At 39.5% G+C, this 27,569-nt stretch overlaps 1 protein-coding gene across 1 annotated transcript in view; it reads right to left on the reverse strand.

The window, feature by feature from the left end:
* Window positions 1–2,651: 2,651 nt before the first annotated feature.
* The window catches only part of ca10a (carbonic anhydrase 10 (inactive)a), a 314,556-nt gene continuing 289,638 nt past the window's right edge, over window positions 2,652–27,569 (reverse strand). The window contains exons 5-9 of the mRNA XM_084938446.1: window positions 16,252–16,347; window positions 13,421–13,493; window positions 10,820–10,974; window positions 10,350–10,524; window positions 2,652–3,588 (exon numbers count right to left, since the gene is read on the reverse strand). Coding sequence (XP_084794572.1) covers window positions 3,566–3,588; window positions 10,350–10,524; window positions 10,820–10,974; window positions 13,421–13,493; window positions 16,252–16,347 — 522 coding nt within the window. The 3' untranslated portion in view covers window positions 2,652–3,565. The remainder of the gene's footprint in view (window positions 3,589–10,349; window positions 10,525–10,819; window positions 10,975–13,420; window positions 13,494–16,251; window positions 16,348–27,569) is intronic.

A 27,569-nucleotide genomic window follows, 5' to 3' on the forward strand; every position in this document is an offset into this window, starting at 1 on the left:
AAGGTAGAGAAAAGCTTAAAAAAACCCACCCAAGTTCTTTTTTTTTTTTTTTTTAAAAAAAAAGAAAAAGTACGGAAACTTTTTTTTTTACATCTCATTTCTTCTAAGGATTAGGAGAAATATTTAAAGAATTCAATAGCACAGGGACTGCTTTTCAGATATAATTACTGTTAAGCTGAAGGTGCAGGAACACCAATCCACTTTAACACCTGCAATATTTTTTCATTGTATATGCGGTGAATCTGAAACACTGCTTTCTGTTTCATATCCATTTAATAACAAGTTTTGATAAAAGGAAACATACAGTATGTTGTTGAACACAAATGTTCTTATTAATACTGATAACTGACATAATAACTAATGTGTAAAGCTTTATCGCACAAGTGTTAGTGAGCCAAAGTGAAGAACTGATTAGATCCTACAGTCAGAAAAAGTACACCCTCTTTAAAATTCAAAGGCTACAGGACATAACAAATATACCACATCCTTAGCAACACATCCTTAGCAAAAATTAAGAAAAAAAATAAGAAGCCATGTGTAAAAAAAATAAGCCTAGATTATATTCTGCTGTCGATGTATCCTGGGGTGTCTGTAGCTCAGGTAGTAGCGCAGGTCACCTAGTATTTGGAAGGTTGGTGGTTCAATCCCCTTCTGCTTTTGATATCTTGCCCAATATCCTCGGGCAAGATATTAACCCTAAGTTGCTCTCTAATACATCCATTGGCGTGTCAATGTTAGATAGAAAGCACTTATGTAGAGCATGGAAAAAATTGCTGGTGTGAATGAGGAAAATTGTGTAAAGCACTTTGAGTGCATTTACCATTTAACATGGGTAGCTGGAGATCTGTCAGACAGGTAGTCATTCCTCATATTTCCTTGAAGTCCACTCTCTGGGTTGCATATGTACTAGATCGATTATAATATCACAAGATGCAGACATTCATGTAGACCCTTGCGCTCACTGTGAGTAAAATATTAAAAAGTATAACTTGTTTGGAAGAATGTCTCTTCTCTCTCAAAGATTGTGGCAGGATGGCTAAGCTTTGCAAAATTGTACCAGACCAGACCACAAGACTTTTGGAGCAAGGAGTCCGAAGTTGCAATGCTTGCCTATAATGCATGGAGACACGCTTGGTTAAAAATCCAACACTGCATATCAGCACAAACAATATCAAGTACAATGGTGGAAGGATGATGAATTTAGTTTGTTTTGCAGCCACAGAACCTGGGAACCCTGGAGTCAACCTTGAACTCCTACGTATATTAAAGTATTTTAGAGTAAAATGTGAGGTTCAACGGTTCAACAGCTTAAACATCACAAAAATTGAGCATGCAATCTAGATAAAATGTAGATTGTGAAATGCACTTCATCTTCAAATCTTCATCTAACTTATCTTTAGATCAAATACAGTTGAACTAAACAAGGGAAAGAAACCTGTGAGCTGCTAAATTCTTGTGTTTTTATTTTTTGTTATGTTCCAATACATAAAACCTTAGAACTAATAGAGGTTCTTTTTACGGAGACTCTATGTCTATCTTTAACCCTGCAGATTGTGTAGCTAGTGATACAAGTGGCCATTAGCTTAGCTTGGAGAACGGGAGTACAGTAATTAATAAACAAATATTCATATTAATAGTAGATAGAATCCCTAACCTAGTGACTAAAGTGCCACTGTTAGAGATCTCTTGCATTCCCAGCATAGTGACTAAGATTTGCAGTGTAGCCACCAGCATCCAGAGGCTAATGATAAGATGATGGAACATATTTATATGTGTTTCAGATTCAAACTCCAAAATACCTTAACTGAGTATACCAGAATAATATCCAGTAGTTCTAAGATGCTTTCTAAACCCCCAAGTTCACGAGTTCACTCAGAGTTTGAATGGATCCCTGCGAACTACCTGCAGTTTTTTGTGACACTGCATTTCAATACACTAACTAAGCATGCGCCCTTCAGTTGGATTTCTGCATCCAACAGAATATGATTACAGCTTGAAGCAGCTCACAACAAGTTTCCCACTGTTTGTAAATCAGTTGCTGCCTTTGATATTGATAAACACTCCTTTGGTCAGCAGTATTACCTTTTGCTTAAGGAAATTTGGTTTCTTTCGTTTTGTTGTTTCTCTTTGGTCACATTGGTCATTCTTCTTTCCATAAATTCTAAAATACATTTCCTGCTTTTGGGCTTTAATATGCTTGTCACAACCATGCTGATAGTCTGTTTCTCCCGGAGCCAGACATTTTCCACCATTGAGTTCTTCACAAAATTTTTCTTCAGCAACCCATGGAGACACCATTACTGTAAAGCAGGCATCAATCTGCTAGATCTGTATTTCCTAACATGTGAGGTTCCTCTTTTCATGTCCTCTGATGTCAACTGATGTGATCTAAAAGAGTACTACAGATCACAGTAACCCTGACAGTGCTACCTGAGTTTGATCTGTATCCTAACCAGCAATTCCAAGCTGCCCATTCTGAGATTCTGAAGCCTACCTGCAAGCATTTCGGTGCATCCATTTCGGTGTGGCCAGAGTTATTGAGCAAGCCTCTAAAGGGGAATACTGTAACATGAACATATTTAATGTGAAACAGTACAAACAGGTGGAGATATAACAAGTAAAATCCTCAGATAGTGAAACATGTTCCAAAGTTAACTTTCCAGACACATTTATTGGGCTGATAACATCAAACACAGTGTATGACCATTGTAAACAAATAAAACAGAAATAAAAGGCATCAGCTCAGACTGAGAACTGCTGCAGAATTCAAAGTGCGCCAAGCTTTTTAAAATTCTTAACTTTTTGTCTTTTTAATATCTTCTTAATATATTTTTTGAATGTTATTTCATTATTTTTTTCTTTACACATTCATTTTTCTTTTGTATTGATAATTATAATATGTACATATGAGGCCAAGACACCAGTTGCTTTGAGACCATATGAAAGCTTTGGAAGTTGTCCCATGGCATTACTCTAGTTTTGGAAAATGACAAGGTAAGGCTGTGTTCCCTCTCTGTTGGTTTTGCTGATTGCATGCCCTGTTGGTGACTGAAATGAAACGTCCACGTGAGTCTTCCTGATGGCTCCATATTGTTGAGCAGGGGAAAGGCAATGACTTAGTTCTAGGAATTTCTTACTGATAGCAACATCTTTTATCTACAAAGGTCCCTAAGGTTGTCATAGTGGTTGACTGGCTACCAAATAAATGCTTCGTGTTTTTTTAGGTTGTCTATTTTTTGTTTTCTCCCAAAAAGTATTGATATCAAAATGTTCATATAGATATAATTGTTCAGTGGGGGAAAGGACCTGTTAGCATGTGTTTGATCAAAGGTTCAAACAGTTCTCACTGTATGAAAAGAAGAGTCTCTTTCCTTGCAATGCAAAGTTCCTTCATTTAAATAATGTCTGGTGTTATTTGTCTTTATACAATGCCATGAAAAAGTCTTAGATGAGATACAGCCTCGAGACCAGTTTTCTTCTTCATTCTTCCCTGCCTCACTTCTTTTTCTATTTCTCTCCCCTCATCCTGAACTCCATCTCTGTCTCGTCTTCACGTTCAGGAAGGCTACTTCAGCAACCACTCGTTCACTGGAAGAGAGAAGTGGGACAGGAGTGGACATACAATTATATATAATTATATATGAACACAGTTATATATATATGCAGTGCTCTTCACGGTTCAGCTGTTCTCTGACATCATCCACCCTGCACCATTTTTCATTTTTAGCCAGGATTACAGTTTAAAATGGCCTTAAGTGAATGCCATAAATGTGTGTAGATGTAGGCAGGAGGAATTTGCTACAGTCTGTTATCATGATCAGCTTTGATCAGTTTAGCTCAATTAATAGATAGGTTATGAATCTTTGTATTAATGCATCTTGATAGATAATTTACGTTTGTCTGTTTATGTTTATGGAAAGTTTTATAGGTTTTTCATAAACATTTTTGAAGGACCACATGGTTTCAAGAATGTTGCAAGAAGGTGTATTTGAGACCAAAGCCTAATTGTTTTCTTAAGCCTAAGCTGAGCAGTTCAAGTAGGTTTTAGTATCTAAGACTGACAAAGTAGTTATTGTTAGGTCTAATTGTTGAATGTTTGTCATTATGCTTCTTAAATTTGTAAGGTCTATGTTCAATCTATAGGATCAAGACATTCCTTTGTCCCTGACCACCTCTCCAGCCACTCTGTGCTGGGGGAGGATTATTACACATCCCTTGTGAAGATTCTGTTTGATGTTTGGTAAGCTTCCTGCCCTTTGTATGGCTTCACTGTGTTATCTATGGTGAACCATACATTGGGTGTGGGGGAGACTACCCTCTTTATGACCAGGATGTTGTAGAAACAGTTGTGATCAGGAAGACACACATTCCTACACACACACACACACACACTCATACATACAGTGCCTTGTCTTTGTAACCATTTGGGGGTTTTACGTGGGCGGTGCTTTTGCTGTGATGTGTATTGTGTCAACTGTTTTCCCGATAAAAGGCAGCAAGCAAAAGTAAGAAAGTGTAAACATTGTAAATCATCACAAAACTCAAATCCAAACCTGGACACAAACCACAGACTCATGAACTCCAGACTCCACCAGCATCCTTCCAACTTCCTTAAAGCTTTCGCTCCTTAAAAGAGAATCTTTAAGAAGTAGTGCAATGCACTACTGACAGGAAAGGACACCTTGTGTGCATGTTGGCACCATTAAACAGAAAGACAGTGTTTGACATTATGTGACAAGAATGTGGGGTCATGTTTCTGTAAGAAAGCAGATACATTTCCCCTTTTAATGAGACATCCCCACCCTACTTCATCCTGAAGGTCCTCAATTCTCAGAACAATTAAAAGAAGCAGGTCTACGTTGGTGTTTTCGCAACTGCCCCCCTCAAGGTGTGCAGAGAGTGCTTTTTGTTTGATGCTCAGGAGACTCTAAGGTGGGTGAATTTCTGAAATCTCTCCCCACAACTGCTCCCTAGAATAATAATTTCATCTTTTAAGAGGAAGGCAAGGGAATGTCAAATAGCAGAACAGAAAACCAATGAGAGACTAGATACAGATGACAAACCCTCCGTATGCTCCACTTATGGATACATAAGTGAAAGGAACAGAGATGATGACAATTATGGAAAGACCTATGAACACATACTTCAAGAAGAGGGAGGACCATAAGGTGACATATAACAGCAGAGGAAGGTGTACACAGATCAGGTACATCCTATACAGAAGGTTCAATCTCAAAGAGATAGAAGACTGCATGGCGTTGATGAGGGAAATGTAGCAAGGCAGCAATGGACAGAAGTCTCTAGGATGACTCTGGAAATCAAGAAGGAGTGAGTGAAGGCGGAGGCAATGCTTAAATGTTGGAAGTTGAAAAAGGAAGAATGTTGCACAGAATTCAGAGAGGAGTCAAGACAGCCTCTGGGTAGTAGGGAAGAATTACCAGAATGCTGGAAAAGTACAGATGAAGTGAAATGCCAAGATTTTTTGTCCGGTGTATGGCCAGGTGGCTGGCAAAGAAAAGTTCTCATATGGAGATGTCTAGAAGCTGGACACTAGGTAGGAGAAAATGGTCTGTTTCAATTAGTAAGAGATTAAGCTGAAAAGGATGTGCTGCAGGTTAGAGTGCTTAGAATACAATTGGAAATGTACTAACAAATGAAAAGACCACCTTACCAAGGTGGTAAGGAGATGTCATCTGAACCATTCCTCTGACCTGAGGAGTGGAGACGAAGTCTACTGGTACAGATTTTCAAGAACAGAGGTTACATGGAGATCTGTTATAACTACAGGAGGATAAATGTGTCTGTGAAGGTTCTCAGTCATCCAGGTCATCGTAGTCAAACGAGCTTGCAAAGAAAAGCGTCTGGACTTCTTTAAGTTGCTTGAAGACGTTTCACCTCTCATCCGAGAAGCTTCTTCAGTTCTAAGGTCAAATGGTGGAGAGTCCCAGATATAAACCTAGTCGGAGTATCCCCCCACAGAGGGACAAAAAGACCCCATGATGATCCTCTAATCGCCTGAGCCAAGGTGTGAAACTGGGTGTGGGTCCCAATCAGCCAGAGTTTCGGGTGAGCTCATTGTGAAACCTGGCCCCACCTTATCATGCGAATTCCTGAGATCAGATGGCCCAGGATGTGAGTGGGCGTTAAGGCGTCTGGGAAGGGATCTCAAAACTGGATTATAGATGGCAGAGAGTTGGTGTCGTAAACCACCGCCTCTGTTCAAAGATGGTCGCTCACAGTGGACATAGATGGCTTCTTTCACTCCTCTTTCAAACCATCTGTCCTCTCTGTCCAAAATGTGAACATTGGCATCCTCGAAAGAGTGTCCTTTATCCTTAAGATGCAGATGGACAGCTGAGTCTTGTCCTGTGGAGGTGGCTCTTCTATGTTGTGCCATGCGCTTGTGAAGTGGCTATTTGGTCTCTCCAATGTAGAGGTCTGGGCATTCCTCGCTGCACTGTACAGCATACACCACATTGTTAAGTCTGTGTTTTGGCGTTTTGTCTTTCGGGTGAACCAGTTTTTGTCTGAGCGTGTTGCTGGGTCTGAAATGCACCGGGATGTCATGCTTGGAGAAAACCCTCATGAGTTATTCTGATACACCGGCTACATAGGGGATAACAATGTTGTTGCGTCTGTCCTTCTTATCCTCCCGCGCTGGTGTCTGATCTTCTTTTCTGTGCCTCTTTGCTGACTTTAAGAACGCCCATTTAGGATAGCCGCACGTTTTGAGTGCTTTCTTTACATGTGTGTGTTCCTTCTTTTTTCCTTCTTTTTTCCTTCAGGCTTAGAGGGAACATGTTCTGCCCGGTGGTGTAGGGTCCTAATTACTCCAAGTTTGTGTTCTACAATAGGTGACACGGGGGAGCCCATGGCACAGCCATGTTTTTGTCTGTAAAAGCCTTCATTGTATTTGAAATATGTAGTGGTGAGGCAGAGGTCTAACAGTGTGCAAATCTGATCGGGTGTGAAGTTGGTCCTGTCTTCCAAGGAGCTGTCTTCTTGTAGTCATTTTCTGACAGTCTCCACGGCCTCCGTGGTGGGTATGCAAGTGAAGAGAGAGACTACATCAAAGGACACCATGGTTTCATCTGGATCCAGGGTAAGTTTCTGGACCTTGACAGTGAAGTCGGTGGAGTTCTTGATGTGGTGTGGGGTGTTCCCCACGAGAGGAGCAAGGATGGTAGCAAGGTGTTTTGCAATGTTATAAGTGGCTGAGTTTATGCTACTGACTATGGGTCTGAGTGGGACAGCTTCCTTGTGGATTTTAGGAAGTCCGTAAATGCAGGGTATGGCATCCCCTGGGTAAAGGCGGTGATATGTAAGGCGGTCAATGATTTTGTCCTTTTCAAAGTCTTGAAGGCAAGCTATAACTTTCTTTTTGTAGCTGCTTTTGGGGTCTCGCTTTAAGGCTTCGTAGGTATTGTTGTCACTGAGGAGAGTAGTGATCTTTGTATGGTAATCTGTAGTGTTTAGGACCACGGTGCATCTTCCCTTATCAGGTGGTAAAACAGTGATGTTGTGAGGACAGGACCAACTTCACACCCGATCAGATTTACACACTGTTAGACCTCTGCCTCACCACTACATATTTCAAATACAACGAAGGCTTTTACAGACAAAAACATGGCTGTGCCATGGGCTCCCCCGTGTCACCTATTGTAGAACACAAACTTGGAGTAATTAGGACCCTACACCACCGGGCAGAACATGTTCCCTCTAAGCCTGAAGGAAAAAAGAAGGAACACACACATGTAAAGGAAGCACTCAAAACGTGCGGCTATCCTAAATGGGCGTTCTTAAAGTCAGCAAAGAGGCACAGAAAAGAAGATCAGACACCAGCGCGGGAGGATAAGAAGGACAGACGCAACAACATTGTCATCCCCTATGTAGCCGGTGTATCAGAATAACTCATGAGGGTTTTCTCCAAGCATGACATCCCAGTGCATTTCAGACCCAGCAACACGCTCAGACAAAAACTGGTTCACCCGAAAGACAAAACGCCAAAACACAGACTTAACAATGTGGTGTATGCTGTACAGTGCAGCGAGGAATGCCCAGACCTCTACATTGGAGAGACCAAACAGCCACTTCACAAGCGCATGGCACAACATAGAAGAGCCACCTCCACAGGACAAGACTCAGCAGTCCATCTGCATCTTAAGGATAAAGGACACTCTTTCGAGGATGCCAATGTTCACATTTTGGACAGAGAGGACAGATGGTTTGAAAGAGGAGTGAAAGAAGCCATCTATGTCCACTGTGAGCAACCATCTTTGAACAGAGGCGGGGGTTTACGACACCAACTCTCTGCCATCTATAATCCAGTTTTGAGATCCCTTCCCAGACGCCTTAACGCCCACTCACATCCTGGGCCATCTGATCTCAGGAATTCGCATGATAAGGTGGGGCCAGGTTTCACAATGAGCTCACCCGAAACTCTGGCTGATTGGGACCCACACCCAGTTTCACACCTTGGCTCAGGTGATTAGAGGATCATCAGGGGGTCCTTTTGTCCCTCTGTGGGGGGATACTCCCACTAGGTTTATATCTGGGACTCTCCACCATTTGACCTTAGAACTGAAGAAGCTTCTCGGATGAGAGGTGAAACGTCTTCAAGTAACTTAAAGAAGTCCAGACGCTTTTCTTTGCAAGCTCCTTTGACTACAGGAGGATAAAGATGATAAGCCATACTATAGAGATATGGGAAATAGTTGTTGAATGTTAAAGAGAGAAGTGACAATTAGTGAGCAGTAGCATGGCTTCATGCTGAGAAAGAGCACTACAGGTGTAATTTTTGCTTTGAGAGTGTTGATGGAAAACTACAGACAAAGTCAGAACAAGTTGATAAAAAGCGTAAAAGTACGTGAGGGTGGTGCAGGGCATCTATGAGGACAGTGAGAAAGCAGTGAAGTGTGGGGTAGGAGTGACAGATGGATTCAAGGTGGGGTGGGATTACATGAGAGATCAGCTCTGAGCCCTTCCTATTTGCAGTGGTGATGGACAGATTGACAGATGAGGTGAAGCAGGCAAGCAGGAGTCTCCATGGACTATAATGTTTGCAGAAAACATTGTGATCTGTAGTGAGAGTAGGCAGCAGGTGGGAGAGAGCCTGGAGAGAAAAAGAATTAAAGCCTGGAGAAGCAAGAAGGAATACATGTGTGTAAATGAGAGGGAGACAGTTGCAAAAGTGCAAGGAGGTCAGTTATACAAAGCAACAGACAATACACAAGAGAGGTGAAAAAGAGAGCGGGTGGGCGGAGATGAGTGTCACGGGTGATTTGTGACAGGAAGATAGCAACAAAAATGATAGGGAAGCTTTACAAGATGGTAGTGAGACCTGCTATCATGTTCTAGTTTGGCAGCTGTGGCAGTAACAAAAAGGCAGGAATCAAGCTGGAGGTGGTAGAGTTAAGATTTTCATTGTGACTGACCAGAAAGTACTGATTAGAATCAGGCATGTCGGAGGGGCAACGTTCAGCGTTTTGGAGACAAAGTTAAGGAGGAAAGGCTGAGATAGTCTATATGTGCAGTGGATGGATTGTGGATGTGCTGGGCAAAAGATGTTTAATATGCTGCTGGCAGGAAGGAGGAAAAGAGGATGATGACAGATATGATTTATAGACGTAGTGAAGGAGAGTCAGTGTGACAGAAGAGAATGCTTGTGTTGTGAGTCCACTGTGATGACCTGTGCAATCAGCTGAAAGAAGAAGATGATCTCATTTCTTATTTGTGGGGATCATTTTATCAAAATGAATGGTTTATTCACTGAGATAATTGCTGTAATCTGGACCTAGTTCCAGGCTGGTAATGTGTAAGCCCAGAATTGAGAAATACTTTGAAACTCTGTTGCCATTTTGAAAACAATTTAATACAACATTAGAATAGAATAGAATAGAATAGTCATTTCTTGTGATTGTACATGTACAACAAAACTATGTTTTTGATGTGCTTGTTGTTGTTTTTAGCTTCTATAGGTGTAAAGTGTAAAAGATTCAGTACTTTTGTTCATATAATGTACATTTCTTAAAGCTTTCCTAGCATTTTTTGTTAATGGTTGCCTAGTGTAGCACATTCAGTAAAGGAGCAGTCTAGTATGACCACTAAGAAAAATAACGGCAGCATCTTTGTATTTTTTTCGGGTTCAAAAGATTTGTTTTTTTTTACAGAAATATGACTTGCCTATTTTATATATAATTGCTCTGTTGTGTGCACAAAAACAAATGTTATAACCAAATTGTGCGATCTTATGAAAGGACAGATATCATAATATCTGTAATTAAATATTGTTTAAATGTCAGACACTGAGAAAGTTACCCAAACCAGCCATTTGTAGAAGTAGTTTTTACCTCGGTACTGGAGCTTCTGGGCCCTGTTGTTTGGGCAGTCTTTGCCCTGCATGCTGAAGTTAATATTGGTGCGGATGCAGCGGTTGTTTAGAGGCTGCACAGGACGAACGTTGTCACTCATGCTTAGAAAGATCTGAGAGGGCTGGTTCTGGCTCAGCAGCCGCAAGGAGTGCATCTAACATCAAGACAGAGAGAGAGAGAGAGTTAGAAAGAGGGGGAGGGAAGAGAAGCAAAATTGGCTAAAGTATCATGGAAATGTGAGCCAGCCTTTTTTATTCACTGCATTAATTTCCAGCAAGGTCTGAGTAGAAGATTACACACAGGAGGAGAGATTTTGGAGGAAAAGCCTCAATGTGAGTAGACATATTTCACAGAGTAATTTTTTGAGAGAGAATCCTGATCTGACACAGGTAAGCCCCAGTGTATTCTGGGAGCTTTGTTTCAGGTCTGTGCTGGTGGGTGAGGCTCACCTGCATCCGTGTGAGATACACTGGCTTGTTCATCAAGATCCACGTGGCGGTCTCAAAACATGGAGGGATGGTCATCGATCCATCATATGTGATAAAACTACTTGTTTCTGGATAAATCTCCTCTATGTTCAGGCCATTCAGTAGATATGCATCATCTGCAGTGTAAAAAGGCAGAAAACCGAAACAAAATGAGACCTCTAATGTTTCATCGGAAGACACTGGAAATGTAGTTGTACAAAAATTGTATTTCACATGTAAAAATTAATGGATTTGTAAACAAATTACTAAAAGATTATCATATACTGTGATTTTTTTCACAAACTTGGAAGTAAGGAGACAGTTACACTACCTGTTTCAGTTACTGGAGACAAAAAATAATGGCCCACAAACAAGCAGCAACTTAAGGTGGCTGCAATAATTTCATGCGAAGGATTTTCTTCCAAGCAGTAAAGCAATCCTTTTATTTGGAGTTATGCTAGTTTGTCCAATTATTTTTGAGTCTTTAAAAATGGGGAACTATGTCAAAAAATGGCTGTAATTCTGTAATCAGTGCTGAAAGTTTTCAGTCACGTGTTTTTTGTTTGACTTTAAATAAGTGGTAGTATTATAAGGGAAAGATATGTGAAAGCTATATCATTGTCCAAATGTTTTTAGATATTCAGAAAATATTCAGATCTGGGAGTTGGACACTGGCACCAAATTCGACCAACCTGACCAAGGAGAAGCAGCACTCCATTATTTAGAGACATGCACAACTCTCTGGTGTATATCTTTATGGAGACTGATTCATTACTACAGCACAATTGTTATAGTACCATGCAACGTAAATGTGACTATATATAAAGGATGCACATAGTCACTGTGACATCGCTAATTGGTTATGGCTTAATGAAATCTTTGAGCTCCACATCTTTCATCTTGATGTTTGGAATCTAAATCCAGTCCTCCAAGTTGGCAAAAAACTTGTGATTGACAGATTGTTAGTCAGTGAGCATTTCCTTACTCTAACAGGGACTATAATTCACAAAATGTTGTATTTAGTATGACCTAACATTAGTGATTCAAACTAAAGTTTCTACTGAGTTTCCCATAAGCTTCTATACAGCCTGAAGACTTTTTGCAACTAGAGGATTAGCCATATGTTGGTCATTATGTAGGTTTATGGCATATCTGCATTTGCTTCAGTTTTTATTAAAACTTGCAGGTTGTTTTGTTTTGGCCATAGCTCTAAAAATGAGTCAGTGTATGATTTTAATGAAACTGGTTATAAAATTCAGTATTTAACATAAATTGCTGAGCTGATATTTTCATTCATACAGAAACTTACTAGGGTACTCTAACTCAACTGCAATTGTAGAACAAATACAGTGGATGGCATAAATCTGTGTACTCCAATTGAGTAGTAAACAGTGAAATACACTGGTGTAACAAATAAGCTGTAATTTGAGTCACTTCTCATACGGAGTCTGGTTATCATTACAACTCTTTCATAAGAAATTTTTCTCACTTCTTTCATTTGCTGTTCTGTGAATGACAGCTTGTTGGTGTGGCAACACAAAACCTCTTTTATTCAAACTGTCTCCACTGTCAGGATGCTAATTGGACAGACTACAACTTCCTCTTCCTCTCTTTCTCCCCCTCCATTCGCTATAACTTGCTGTCTACTAGTCCTCTCATGACAAATGGGCTACTGATTGTGCTGAGGTCACAGTGGTGGGCTGCTGCAGCTTTAATGCTGAATCAGCTGCATCACTACTAAATACTAACTGATGCATCAAAGGAATAGGAGCTGTGAAAAAATAAAAAGCACTTTAGGCCATTCCACCTACACTGATATTTGATTGTGTGGATTTTTAATGCGTATGTAACTTCATATACACCTGAGTGTAAATCTGCGCTTTTGGGAAGAAAAACAGAAAAACGCTGGGCTGGTAGCATTATTGGCTGTGAGAGGGATATGCCTAAGGACTCATGGGTATGAGTGGGTGGTGTGTGACAGCATCTGTATGTGTGTTTCTGTGAGTCATTGTGTGCGAAACAGCATATCTGACAGAGTTTTGACAGCTGTTAAAATGCATGCTTTTTTGCTGCTCCTCCTAGTGGACCCAAAAGATCCACCTCTGCCACCCAACAACACACCCACCCCCAGTGACATGGTGTTCACAGACCACATGAGGTTATCCGTGATGTACAGCCCCAGAAACTAGGTGCTACTGACCACCTCCACAGCTGTGTTGTTGATGAGAAGTGGGACGTGGCTGGGTTGGTTCTGATGTTGACAATGACCTCCCGAGCTTTATCGATATTCAGGTTGTTGATTCTGACCAGCCCACCATGTACTGTGTCATCCACAAACTTCACGATGTGATGGGTAGCAACCCTGGGGATGCAGTTGCGTATCAACAGGGTGAAAAGTAGAGGGTTCAGAACACAGTCCTGAGGGCTCCCCTCTGTGCTGAGGATGATGACACTGGACAGGTTCTATCCAACCCAACCATGCAAACCCCATGAACTGTGATCCACTTGGAGCACTATGCAGAGCATGCTGCTTGGCCAATTTATGATTGGTGCTTTAACAACTTATTACACACAACCACCTACTTTTATATGTTATTCTTGTGATGGTGTCTCTGTTCAGCATTCGATTCAGGAATGAGTTCGCGGTCTCAGCAATCTAGAAAAAAGAGAAAAGGAAAAAAGAGTGAGGTTAAATGGTCACATAATGAGTTGAGAGCTCTGCTCTTGTATGATTAAACGAAATTTAATCTATTTGGGACAGTACTTCTAAGTATAATGAGAGTGTATTTTTTAATCTATCACCTTTTTAGGAGACTATTAAAAAAGCCTCAAACACTGTGCTCTAATGACAGCAGAACTTGAACTGAAGTCTGCCTCTGTTGAGGTAGCAGAGTTGTAAATGTCTTCATGGGAGGCAAGTGGGTAATGGATAATTTTCTGGGCAGTGGAAATGGCCCTTATGAGTGCACTTCACTCTGCTGAGAAGCAGATGGCAAACCATGCAGACATGCTTTAGGTCGACGCACACTCAGTAGAAGAGTGGAAGAAGGAGACAATCAGTTTCTGAGCCAAGTTGTTAATTCTGTGGATCCACAATAGGTGGAAACACTGCTGGGCCTGTTTGACCCCTGTGAGTTTTACTACTGGGTTAGGTAATGGATTCCATGTATAGCTCTTATTTAAAACAAAGACATAACCTTGTGATTTTCTTTTTGCTTAAGAAGTATATGAAAATGAGGATAGGCTACTGAAACCCCCGATGTTTGTTTGTTTTTAGTTTGCATTTTCCACACATTTTTACTATGATTTTGCTTCCTTTGTTATTTGATTATTGTATACATACATCCACATATTCTTACTCATGTTGTGATATTGAGTTTCATCTTGTGGCCCAGTCTCACACACTGCTGAATTTGCATGCTGATGAAAGTGGAACTGATATTCAACTGACAAGCAACTCACTATTTTCTGTAGGTAAACAGTTTTGAAACATTTTAAAGTGTCCTCATCAGTGCGTGCTTGGAGAAACAGCTAAGCCGTAAGATGACATTTCTTACAGCAGCTTTGCAGTCATTTAGGCACTTATGCTATTACGGAGCACACATCCACAGTAGGTGTACAGCTAATTGTCAAAACAAGAATAATGAAGGAATATGCTAGGACAGTACCATATAAACTTACCTGGATTAATTGCTCTGGAAACACAAATTGCTAAAGACAAAACAAACAAACATTCACTTTCATTGTGGCTGGGGAAAAAGGCTGTTACTGGTATAGTAACAGCCTAAGCCTAAGGTAAGTCTCAGTTTCTGGCTACATGCCTGTTCAAAAGCCTGTCCTCCAGTTGTCTAGTACTGTGATAATTCCTAGAATACTAGGTATGGTAAAAATCAAAGATTTATTTTTTTGTCTAACCTTGCCTGACATGAACTCATGAAGATCAGATTTTTGTTCAGCTAATGGCTTCAAGTCCATCCTTTACTCTGACCTCCATAACTAAAATGAAAACACACTGAATTTATTCTTGTTATTGTTTCGGATTTTTCTTGTGATCTCAGTTTATTATTCCTATAATTCCCTATTTATTGAATTCCTTAATTATCAGGTTTATGAGGTTCCCCTTGTGTTTTGTCCCTCACTTCCCATGTGTGTGTTTACCTTTGTCTTGTTTCCATTTTCTATTTACATGTTACATGTTCCTCCTTGTGTTTCACTCCACGTTCACCCTGCCTCTCTTGTGTATTCATGTATGTTTGCCACTGCCCGTTTTGCCCAATGCCCCTTGAATTATGTCAGTGTTTCCCTCTTTTGGTCCCCTCCTCTGTCTTTCCAGTCAATTCTGTCCTCATGTGCGTTCCTCCCTCCCAGCCATGTGTCTTGCCATATGTTGAATTTGTGTCTTAGTGTTTCCTGTTTTGTTCCGGCAGTCTCTTGTGTTCAGTGTGTTTAGTTTTGCTTCTCTGTGTCATTATTTCTATTCGTCCCAGCTGTGTATGTGAGAGAAACATGGCATTGTTTCTCTCACATATACTATCAAATGTGGGACCTCATATAGACAGTTCTTGCCAAATCATGTCCAGTCAACTAACTTTACCATAGATGGGCTCCAATCAAACAGAATGCACCCGAGCTCAAATATGAGTGTAATTGTAAAGGTTTTAAGAAAATGGTAAATGGACTGATTCTTACATAGCACTTTTCTACTCTCCTGGAGCACTCAACAAGCTTTATACAACATGCCACCTTCACCCATTCACACCTATGCTTTCTACCTAACATTCACACACATTCAGATTCATACTCCGATGCATGCATCAGACAGCAACTGGGGGTTAGTATCTTGCCCAAGGATATTTGACATGCACACTGGAGGAGCCAGGAATCTAATCACCAACCTTCCAATCAGTAGATGACTTGCTATACCTCCTGACCTGCAGCCACCCACATGAACTTACGTACATTTTTTATTTTTTGTGCATTTGAAACAATGTCAAACAAATGTTTTTAGCTTTGTGATTATATGGTATTGTGTGTAGAACTTTGAGGTGAAAAAAATTAATTACATTTTTTTTATTTTGGAATTTTCCGGGAGCACTGTATACTCATGACAGTGGATTGTCAAAGTAGGAAAACTGCTTTAAGTTATTCTTGAATAAGTATATTGTTACTGGCTTGTAATACTTAAAAACTGATTAAACCAGGTCAAAGTTAACATGGCTTTTATGCCCAGATTCAGTATGAATGTATAAAACTCAGAATGTAGCAATTTGCATTCTACTGGATTTTATTGCTATAAGTCAGAATGCCATAGTAACTGTAAGTTGTTCTGTGTCAAGATAAAATTCCATTTCTGTGAGTGAATACAAGTACACATTTGTATTCGCACAGTGATTAAACATATGTATGAGGTTTACCTTCATGAATATAGACACTATGACCAGTCCATTGGGGCTTTTTGCAGCTTCTGTATAATTTGTGTACAGCTCATGATTGTAGTGGATCAGCTGAACCTGGAACATAAAGAGAAGAGAAGTAGGGAATTACAGAAAGAAAAACATCAGTCTGATAGTTTTAGTTTAAACATCATGAAGGTGCTTGAAACAGTTACTATAAAATAGAAACCTTTGAGCACCTTTGTCAAGAATGTATAGTTGCCTTGTATCGATACTCAATCATTCACTTAAATCTTTCCTTATGGCTAGCGTATCAGATGATTAAAAAGGGAAAATCAATACCAATCTCTGGTAAATTAAAATGGAAGCAGCTGACATGCAGATAATTTGTATACTTAATGTGTATAAGGCCAGAAGTAATATGAAGGACATTAAAAGACGGGGATGTTCTGTCATTATTTGCTCCAAGGCCAGCCTGCTGAGAAAGCTAAACAATCTTCCAGCATGAGGTTAATGTTTGACTGACAGATGCTTCATCCACAACAGCTGTTCGGTAGTTTAAGCCTGTTAATGATGTTTTGGCATGGGCAGACCCAACCGCTCAACTTCCAACTCTTACATTTAAAATGTCTAACCTATGTGTATTTGAAAGATATACAATATATCATGAATAGGCACTTCTTAGAGAAAAGGTTTAAAAGTATCAGATTTTAACAATGAACTGAAAGCAAAAGAGGACAGGGAAATTAAATACATTTCTGTAGTTGACAGGAAAGTAACCCATGCAACAAACAAATACATTTTTTTTTTCGATCTAAAAAATCACGCCTTCCGATCCTTTTGTGTGCCATTCCTGTGTCTTGTTTCCTACTTTTCTTATCTGATCTTTGTAGTTTGACGTGGTCTGCAGGCTAAGGCAGGTCATTGAAACCTGAGAATAGCATCATGGTGGGGCGACCGTGGTTCAGGGGGTTGGGGAGCTCAACATAACTGGAAGGTTGCCAGTTATGCAAATACGATACAATATAAAATACAATATCCTTTGTCCCCTCCGTGAATTGCTAACTTATTGTGGGGACATGCAGCTTGTGGGGATAGGTTAATTGGATAATCCAAATTGTCACTAGGTGTGAATGTGCGAATGAATGTGAGTGCGAATGGTTGTCTGTCCCTGTGTGTTGGCCCTGCGACAGACTGGCAACCTGTCCAGGGTGTACCCTGCCTCTCGCCCTATGACAGCTGGGATAGGCTCCAGCGCCCCCCGCGACCCTGAAAAGGATAAGCGGAAGCGAATGGATGGATGGATGGAAGTAAGAAGCACATTTCAGGAACTGCAAGAAGTCTGCACTTCTGGCAGCTATACACATTCATTGCAAAAAATGTAATCATCCTACATGCATCAAAAACTATTTACTATTTTTTCACAAAATATCTTCTTTGCTTTAGGGGTTACAGTTCTGTTACAGTTACCCCTAACCCATAGCATTGTGGATGGTTGATTAGCTTAGCATTTGGGTCATAAATAATAACAAAACTATACCCATAGTATTTTATCCAAGCAGACAAATACTAGCACAGGAGAAAAAGTCTCCTTTTTTGGGTATTAAAAAATCTGTCACTTACTTCTTAGATTGGCAGAATGCCTAAAAATGTATTACCTTTACGTTATAGTTTTTCAATATGTGGTAATACACAATGACTCCCATGAATACAAAGGTGGTAAATGACTTATTTCAAGCACAAACGGCTGGCAATAATTTTCAGATTTTTCTCGAAGGCTTTCCCTCCTCACCTCCATAAACTTCTCCTCCTCACTCACTGGCAAAGAGCATACTGTACAGGGGTATATAAATAAACAATTATAAGAGGAGAGTAATTATGGAATACTTGATTGGGAGAGTGCAGCACAGCAGAACTTCTATAAATGCAATCAAGGCAAGAGAGGAAGTGATTAGAGTCCTTTGCTGATCTGATTAGATTTTTAGGTGAGAGTGGCAGAGGCAGCCAAAAGAACTCATCCCCACTCTCCCAATGACAAATTGCCCAAAGTGTGCTGCTGGTGGGCAATAAAAGGCCAGTGTGGGCCATAATAAAGTGAGAATGTCTGCCAAATAGAGAAGGAAAAAAGAGGGAGAAAATAGAGGTCGTAATTAGACACAGAAATAGTTACAGAAAGAGCAGAAGAAGGTAATTTTATGTGTTGGCCAGACTGGTGAGCCTACTGTACCTCATCATGTATTGCAGTTTCGGGCTGTTCAAACAATTCACACTAACTATTAAGTTCAACACCTCTATCAATGTAACAGGAACATGTTACTTAGATTCAGCGGTAACACTGTGTTTCATTCTGCTGAATATTATGTAGTTCCGTAACACTAGAGTTCTGAGTGGGAAAAGGCCTACAATGCACAAGAACTTCATTGGAACATTCTAAGTACTATAAGTCAAGTAAGGTAAGTTCACAACCCATCTTTCTAAGGTGCTTGGAAAGAAAAGCGTCTGGACGTCTTTAAGATGTTTCAGCTCTCATTCGAGAAGCTTCTTCAGTCCTAAAAGCAATTGGTGGGGAGCCCCAGATTTTTAAGCCCTATGGGAGTGTCTCCAAGAGGGTAATGGACCCTCATGGACCCTATTGATCTTCTACCTAATCACACGAGCCAAGGTGTGAAAATGGATGTGCGTCACAATCAGCCAGGGTTTTGGGTGAACCCATTGTGAAATCTAGCCCCACCCTATCATGTGATTTACTGAGGTCAAATGGCCTAGAGTGCTCCACCAGTTGCTCTTCGAACTGAAGTAGCTTCTCGGATGAGAGGTGAAACGTCTTCAAGGAAACTTAAAGAAATCCAGTCGCTTTTCTTTCCAAGATCCTCAGACTACAATGACCTGGATGACTGAAAACACATTTCACATTTTTTAACTAACTGTTTTCCCTTGTTTGATTAGGTTTAGCCATCAATAACTTTTAGGTTTACATCCTTTCACAACTGTAACTACATGTTTGAAGGCAACAACAAACATCTACAACAAGCCTCTCCTCCATTCTTTTCCATTATCAACAACACAGAAATCTGTAGCAAACAATTATATTTTAGTCATCAAGGGACTGCTATTTAATATCTTCCACACACTGAAAAACACACAAAGCATTTAATGCATATTGTCAGAGCTAGCTTTTCAGAGCTAAGTTCTTAATAATCAATTTCAGGAATGGCAGAAAGACATTTCATTATTACGACTTACATTTGCAGAAGCATTACCATCAAAAATTTCCAAAAACATATAACAAAAAATAATGTTTCGATTTAAAGCTGAAAAATATGGGATTCACCTAATACATCAACAGTAACAGTGAAACAAGGCCAGCATTAAGTCAAACATCAAACCACAGCTTGTTTGATAAATACTGGAAATATATCAAAAGATTAAAGAATAATTTTGCACATGATTCCATGGGAAACCTTCTAAAAAACAACCACACTAAAACTTTCCACTGAATGCAGCTCTTCTAAGTACTTGGTGAGTTAGCAGCTTCTTTGGCCATTTTTAGGTCAGTTAAACCTGGGTGGAAAGCTGCACTGAATGAATAGGGTATGAATGGTCACTATTACTCACAACAAGGGGTCATGACAGTCTCTTTATGGCATGATGGCTCGGTGCCCTCAGGGATAGGGAAATATGGAGACAGCAAGTCGATACGGGAAAGAAGGGTGCTTAGCACTAACAGCTTTCTAAGCGCTGGGCTGGAAATGATGCTCCCCATCTCAGCTTCAGTTAATCCTTGGACCCTTCTTCAGAATAACAGGATAATGTATAGTATCAAGAAACCTACAAATGGAGAAGTCTTGCTGCCATGTACAAATATGCTGATCACACTCTGGATTTGTATCTGCATTGGCTTTTTGCTGTCGTTTTTCACCATGTTTTTTTTCTAATGTGACAGAATTAGAAGCATCTCCGATAAAATCAGCTGTGCTAATACAAAATAAACTGCAATGGTAATTGAGCATAAACCCAAATTTCGTTTTTTTTTCTTCACTGATATTTTTCTTCAAAACAAGCCATGACTGGTGTTCTGATGCAATTTTAATCCAAGATCCTTCACAACAAAGCTACTGTGGTGCAAATGTGGGTGTAATGTTCCATTTAATAGTGATTAATGATAATTAGAGCAAGAGAAAATAAAATAGGAAGAGTCTCCTCATCTGCAGCTCTGTGACCAATAATCTGCCGCAGCAATATTAGCTCAATGTGATTTTCTGTGTGTGACTATATTTGAAATAGGATATCCAAGGTATGTTTCTGTGGCTGATGGGGATTTAAAATGTTTGAAGCAACTGCCTGTGGCAAATCCTTTTCAAACACCTGACAAGATTTGAATTAAATGTATCTGGATCCCCTCTTCAGAAATAAGTGCTGTCTCTTTCTGTCTGTGGGGCCGACACTGTCAAATGTATTAGGTGTAAACCTAATGTAATCCATTAAAACTAATATTGAATGGTACTTTCTTAAGTTATTTGTCCACGATCATGTTATTTTATAAGATAATATAAATCAGTAAAAAAAAAAAAAGATGAAGGAAACTGGTCTATTCCTACTGATAATAAGGTTTCAAATGACACCAAAAGTCTGACATTGCTTTTCAGTTTATGAGATAAAAGTCTCTGCACACTTAGGATTGGTTATTGGTTATAAGGACTCCAGCCACCCCAGCCATAAGCTGTTTAAACTACAGGGTGGGCAATTTATATGGATACACCGTAATAAAATGGGAATGGTTAGTATATGTGAGGGGGCAAACTCCTCAAGATGGGTGGTGACCATGGTGGCCATTTAGTTGGCCATCTTGGATACAACTTTCGTTTTTTCAATAGGAAGAGGGCCATGTGACACATCAAACTTATTGGTAATGTCACAAGAAAAACAATGGTGTGCTTGGTTTCAACGTAACTTTATTCTTTCATGAGTTATTTACAAGTTTCTGACCACTTGTAAAATGTGTTCAATGTGCTGTCCATTGTTGGATTGTCAATGCAACCCTCAGATCGGGAGACCTTGGGGGCCATTCAACTGGCCCACGATGACCAGTCCACTTTCCAGGAAGCTGTTCATCTAGGAATGCTTGGATCTGGCACCCATAATGTGGTGGTGCACCATCTTGCTGGAAAAACTCAGGGAACGTGCCAGCTTCAGTGCATAAAGAGGGAAACATCATCATGTAGCAATTTCAAATATCCAGTGGCCTTGAGGTTTCCATTGATGAAGAATGGACCCACTATTGTTGTACCCCATATACCACACCAAACCATCACTTTTGTTGTTCCAACAGTCTTGGAGGGATCCATCCAATGTGGGTTAATGTCAGACCAATAGCGGTGGTTTTGTTTGTTAACTTCACCATTCACATAAAAGTTTGCCTCATCACTGAACAAAATCTTCTGCGTGAACTGAGGGTCCTGTTCCAATTTTTGTTTTGCCCATTCTGCAAATTCTGTGCGCCGACCTGGGTCATCCTCGTTGAGATGCCGCAGTAGCTGGAGTTTGTAAGGGTGCCATTTGTGAGTAGCTAATATCCGCCGAAGGGATGTTCGACTAATGCCACTCTCCAGTGACATGCGGCGAGTGCTACGCTGTGGGCTCTTGCTGAATGAAGCTAGGACAGCCACTGATGTTTCTTCATTAGTGACAGTTTTCTTGTGTCCACATTTTGGCAAATCCAACACTGAACCAGTTTCACGAAACTTAGCAAGCAGTTTGCTAACTGTAGCATGGGAGATGGGTGGTCTCGTAGGGCAGCGGTCTCCAACCTTTTTTGCGCCACGGACCGGTTTATGCCCGACAATATTTTCATGGACCGGCCTTTAAGGTGTCGCGGATAAATACAACAAAACAAAACTAGTACCGGTACCGAAAAAAAGATTTATTCATAACACACGTGAAAAGACCCAGGAAAACCGAGTTAACGATAAAAACGATAACAAAATAACGCTGAAAACCGATAAAAACCCTGAAAACTATACATTTCACACCTGAGCCTCAACTCTCGCGGCCCAGTACCAAACGACTCACGGACCGGTACCGGTCCGAGGCCCGGGGGTTGGGGACCGCTGTCGTAGGGTGTCTTGCATTGAAATCTGCTGCAATGACCCGGTTATTGCGTTCACCAGATATCAACACAATTTCAATCCGCTCCTCACGTGTTAACCTCTTCAACATGTCAATGGCTGTGAACAAAGATAAACTTGTAAATAACTCATGAAAGAATAAAGTTACGTTGAAACCAAGCACACCATTGTTTTTCTTGTGACATTACCAATAAGTTTGATGTGTCACATGGCCCTCTTCCTATTGAAAAAACAAAAGTTGTATCCAAGATGGCCGACTTCTAAATGGCCACCATGGTCACCACCCATCTTGAGGAGTTTTCCCCCTCACATATACTAATGTGCCACAAACAGGACTTTAATATCACCAACCATTCCCATGTTATTACGGTGTATCCATATAAATGGCCCACCCTGTATTTCTATAATGGCAAAGTTTCCAATCTTATTTTAAAAAAAAAAAAACTGCCACTCACTATCACCCCACCAAGGCAGATACTATATAATGATATATAATATAATTCAATACAGTATATAAAATTAACTCTTCTGTTTGCCTAACTACACCAATTTCAACTAATTTGCCATTTCCGTTGTTCCTATTTATTTTTTGTAGCCTCGAGTTTCTAATGGCTTGTGACAATAAGCTGGTGTGTCCAAAGCTCCAAGATGGTCACGAGCTAACTGATATGCTAATCCCAAAGGTATTTAAAGCCAAAGCCCTCTATGTAAGGACACTTTTAATAAGTTCCTAAAAGAAACGAAAAAGTATCATCATTTGGGAAAAAATGTCAACAATTTGTCTTCAAGCAAAATAACATATATTTATTTAAAACAAATGTTTGGGAGCAACCAAGATGGCTATTTCTTATTTTAATTTGTTTAAGATAAACTATAATTTCTTGCTTTTGATGTATATTTTTGGCCTTTTCCTGTTGAAGAGTGAATCAGATAAGGACAAAGATCTTTCCCACATCAGCTCCAAATCAGCATTAAGCAGGTGTGCAACTGATAAGGACAGTGATGATGATTGTTTTGAAGTTGATACTCAACAAATTCAACAAGACATGAGCAGCCAAGTCACTAAAAGGTTTAGAAGTCATGTTAAGCGTGATAACCCTGGCACTAGCAGTGATGAAGAAGATGGTACTGGCACCAACTGTATTGCCAGGAGTGTTGGTAAAAAGCAAAGCAAGTAAGTGATGAGAGCAGCATTTGTGATGAAGGCTACATGGCAAGAAGTGATGACAAACCTGGCACAAGCAGTCACAGCAGAGGTTTCATGGCAAGAAGTGAAGACATCCCTGCCATGAGTGTTAATGCTGATGATTACTCTCATATTTAACTCTCGCGGCATCGCTTTCTGGCAATCCTTCAGATCATGAAGAATTAAATCAAGCTATAATTGCAAGCTTGGAGAGTCAGATGTACAGAATTTGAATTACAGCTTTCCAGAATTGTCAAATGAATATAAAACTTTAAATCTCTATGATCAGTATGACACATATTTTCAAATTCTGTAAAATGACCATGTAGCTGATATATTTAATTTTGTGTTTTATTTTCTTTTTTTAGTGCAGAAAAAGTCCCGCTTTAAGAGATACTGCTGGAACTGTCAAGCAAAATTAGCACAAAACAGCAGTGCAAATGTAATATAAATCGTTCTGCTGTGTGGGAGGGAGCCTTACATGGTTTTCAAAGGATATCTCATGAGCCCAATTTGATGATGTGTGTGAAATGAGGAAGGGGTTGATTTAGGTGGGCCAAGGAGGGAATTCTTGAGACTACTGATGGACACCATTGCAGGGTCACCCATGTTTGAGGGGAAATAAAACTGCAAGAACTTGGCTCTTGAGAGTACTGGTAATTACCTATTTTTCTAAGATTAATTGTGTGAACTGTCTAACTGATATGGATCTTTACAGGCAACATTATTGACAGTTTTGTTTTTCCTTTAATTCTGTTGCAGTAAGCTTGGTACATGGTGGTCCTAACCACCTAACCTTCTGTCACCAACAGCATTTTCTCTTCTGGTTGGCAATTCATCAAATCCAACTCTGGAACACATAGCTGACCTGGAACTCTTCAAAAAAAGTCAAAAAGGTCAGTATATTTATTTTATAAATCTTATATTGCATTAGAAGTAGTTTGTATTCCATTTGAGCAGGACTGTGTTAACTTGTCAAGGTTTTAATATTCCCAAATTCATCTGCCTCAGTCAGATTGATGTTTTAAGACTCGTTACGGTGATTGTTCTTCAGGATTCATACAGGTAGATACCAACCATTTAACAGCACTTTAGAAGTTTATTTAGACTATTGAGTGTGAACATATAGTCTTTGTCTCACATTACTCTGTTCATGTGTCGTTGACATGGTTGTCTTTGTGTCTGTTTATTCTTCTGCTGTCTCAGTTTCTGCTGTCATTTTACAGAAAATGTTTTCAGTATGTTGTTAGTTTTGATCAGATATGTTTTCTTATATTTCTTAATTCTTTTTTTTTAAAAAAAAAAACAAAATATTTGATTCAACAAAAAATGTGTAAAAGTGAAGAAAAAACATATATTCCCTGATTTCCATCATTTTCTAATAGATTCACTTGTTGAATAATGTTCATTGCGGTCTCATTAATGTTGACATCATTATCTGGAATTATGACATTATTGTTTGTTTGAAGTAATGGCCGGGGTAATGGCCCTTCATCAATGCCACAATAGTTATTGACATGAAAAATGTCATTTATAAACGACTGGATTCCCACATTGTTTGTGACACCTGTATGCCACAGCTGAAGAGGCGCCTGTCCTCCTTGTGTAGAGAGACCATGGTTGTTCCACTGATTGACACTGATTCTGCTCTTTACTCTTGCTTTTTCAATCCTTGGCGAATAAACATAATACAGACAAAAAAGATGCAGCTCATTCAGTGAATCCAACATATCCCGTTCTTCCATAAAATTAAAAATATTTCTAAGGTGTCTTGATACAATTCTGTGGAGTTCTGCCCACAGTCTTTCAATTCTTTGGTTATTACTGAAACACCTGCCTACTCCTCTTCTCTGTAACATAAAATGACCATCCTGTATATTTTCCATTCTATGATCATACCTGACCCTTAAGCCAAACCAAAGTTTTGTATTCCTTCCAAAAATAATGATAATACACATGAGGCTCTGTTACTGGATAAGCAATGTAAGTATATGATGGTTTGGCTGAACACAGCCATGCAGGCTATAAGACACAATTCATCCTAAGCTCAGAAATGGACTTCAAACTTTGGGTGGGTGGGAGAAAATTTTCAGATGTCTAAAACATAGTTTATTCACCTACTTTTTTACAAGGATAACTGGACAAGAACCTGTATATATGCCTGCCATTTCACAGTTGAAACTCTCGTCAACCTCAACTATGTATATGCAACAACTGCAACAGTTTGATTGGTTCATGTACCCAGCTTGGCTTTGTTTTGGCTCGGTCCTGGAAGTGGTGGTGCCATAAGGCATCCTTAGCATTAGAGAGTAAACCATAGATTTCTATTCAAAATTCCAATTAAATATCGCATGTTAGCATTTTCAGCTGAGACAAGAAAAAACAGACTTAAAAATATGTTAACTGATTAACAGATTTAAATCAACTGATTCGAATCTGTTAATAATTTCATCTACATTTCTGAGTAATTATTTTCTGCCTAAGACACTCTCTGGTGGATTCACTAACACCACTTTTGAACTGTTATCTTAAGACAGGTTATTTAAATGGACCGCATCATTGTGATCAACAAGATCATAAACCAAGCACAGGCAAAAGAACATCGGGCCTATAAGATGCTAATTCTGAATTTCAGTTAAATATTAGAGAGCCTGTGAATATAACGTTGGTAAATATTTTTTTAACATAGTGCCCATGTGACCTTGCTTCAGTATTACACGGGCCAAACAGAGAAGAGGAATTTTTCTTTGTGATGGATCACCTGCATATTATGTCTCCACAGTGAACTGAAAGCACTCAAAGCAGCGGCTGCCTGGAAGGAGGAAAATCAATCTAAAACTTACAGCACACTTTAGAAAAGGGTTGGTGAAAATGATGTTGTTGTACCTAATGGGCTAAAACAGTCACCACAATGATTCACACTCTGACGGAATTTCACTCTATGTATAACATGTAGGATGATCATGATCCAGTGTTCTGGTAAAGTTTAAAGAAACTAAATATTGACAACTGGCATAAAAATGCAAAAACAAAGAAAGACTCAAAAGTGCTTGTTCATAGTCGGACAGCCAGCTCTCACTGGTTGATGATGATCCAACCAATTTGGATTACTTTAAAACACACACACACAAAAATGTACTTCCTCTTTCAGTTCTAATGTTTTATATATCAGGGGATGATAACAATTATCTGGTCTTTCGTAGGTTATATAAATAATGTTACTGGCTTAACATTAACTAAGGCTCCTCAGTGTTACCTGTTACATCTCAAAACTGAATGCTTTTTGTCTGGTTTGACTGAAATGACATGCAGCACATTTATGTGTAGACAAAAGAAAAGTGAAACACTGAAGTTCAGCTGCATAGCCAATCTTATTACCGAGCAAGTAACTATTATTACTGTGCTGTTGGTATTTTAAAATGGTTTACAACATTTACACAAAAGGTGAGTGTTTTTTTCTCTTAAACAATGCATAGTATGATTCAGAATAGATTGATGCCATTTAAAATATAGTAGAGTAAAATTTTTGCTTGCGTCATTGTTAAGAGACTCACAGTGGGGTTTTTTTTGATTTTCTCAGAAAGGCTTGAATTTTGAATTGAATTGAAGTTGTAAATTAAAAGTTCAAGAAAATATGAATAAAGTTGGCCTTCAGATCAAGTACTGTAATTACAGTACTCAGTTATATTAGTGAGGTCCATCTTCTATTCCTCATTCAGCCTTCGATGTCTTTCATTGTTTGGTTACTTCAGTAACCTTCAATAGACTATCACTGTTTACATGGTGCTCACTAAAATGGCTTTTAATTGTCTAGTACCCATTTAGCATTCAGTATGCTTTTATAATGCAATGTACTGAGGAGCTCCTGTATATAAATGAGATGTACACAAGAGGAGAAAGAATCAGCATACCGGGAATTATTAATTGTATGTGTGTGTGTGTGTGTGTGTGTGTGTGTGAGAGAGAGAGAGAGAGAGAGAGAGAGTATTTGGGTGATATGTGTTGTGCATTGGCTGGCTGGTATTCCA

This window comes from Perissodus microlepis, chromosome 8 (genome assembly GCF_051167445.1).
Source record: "Perissodus microlepis isolate ML-2025 ecotype Zambia chromosome 8, ASM5116744v1, whole genome shotgun sequence".
Lineage (NCBI taxonomy): Eukaryota > Metazoa > Chordata > Actinopteri > Cichliformes > Cichlidae > Perissodus > Perissodus microlepis.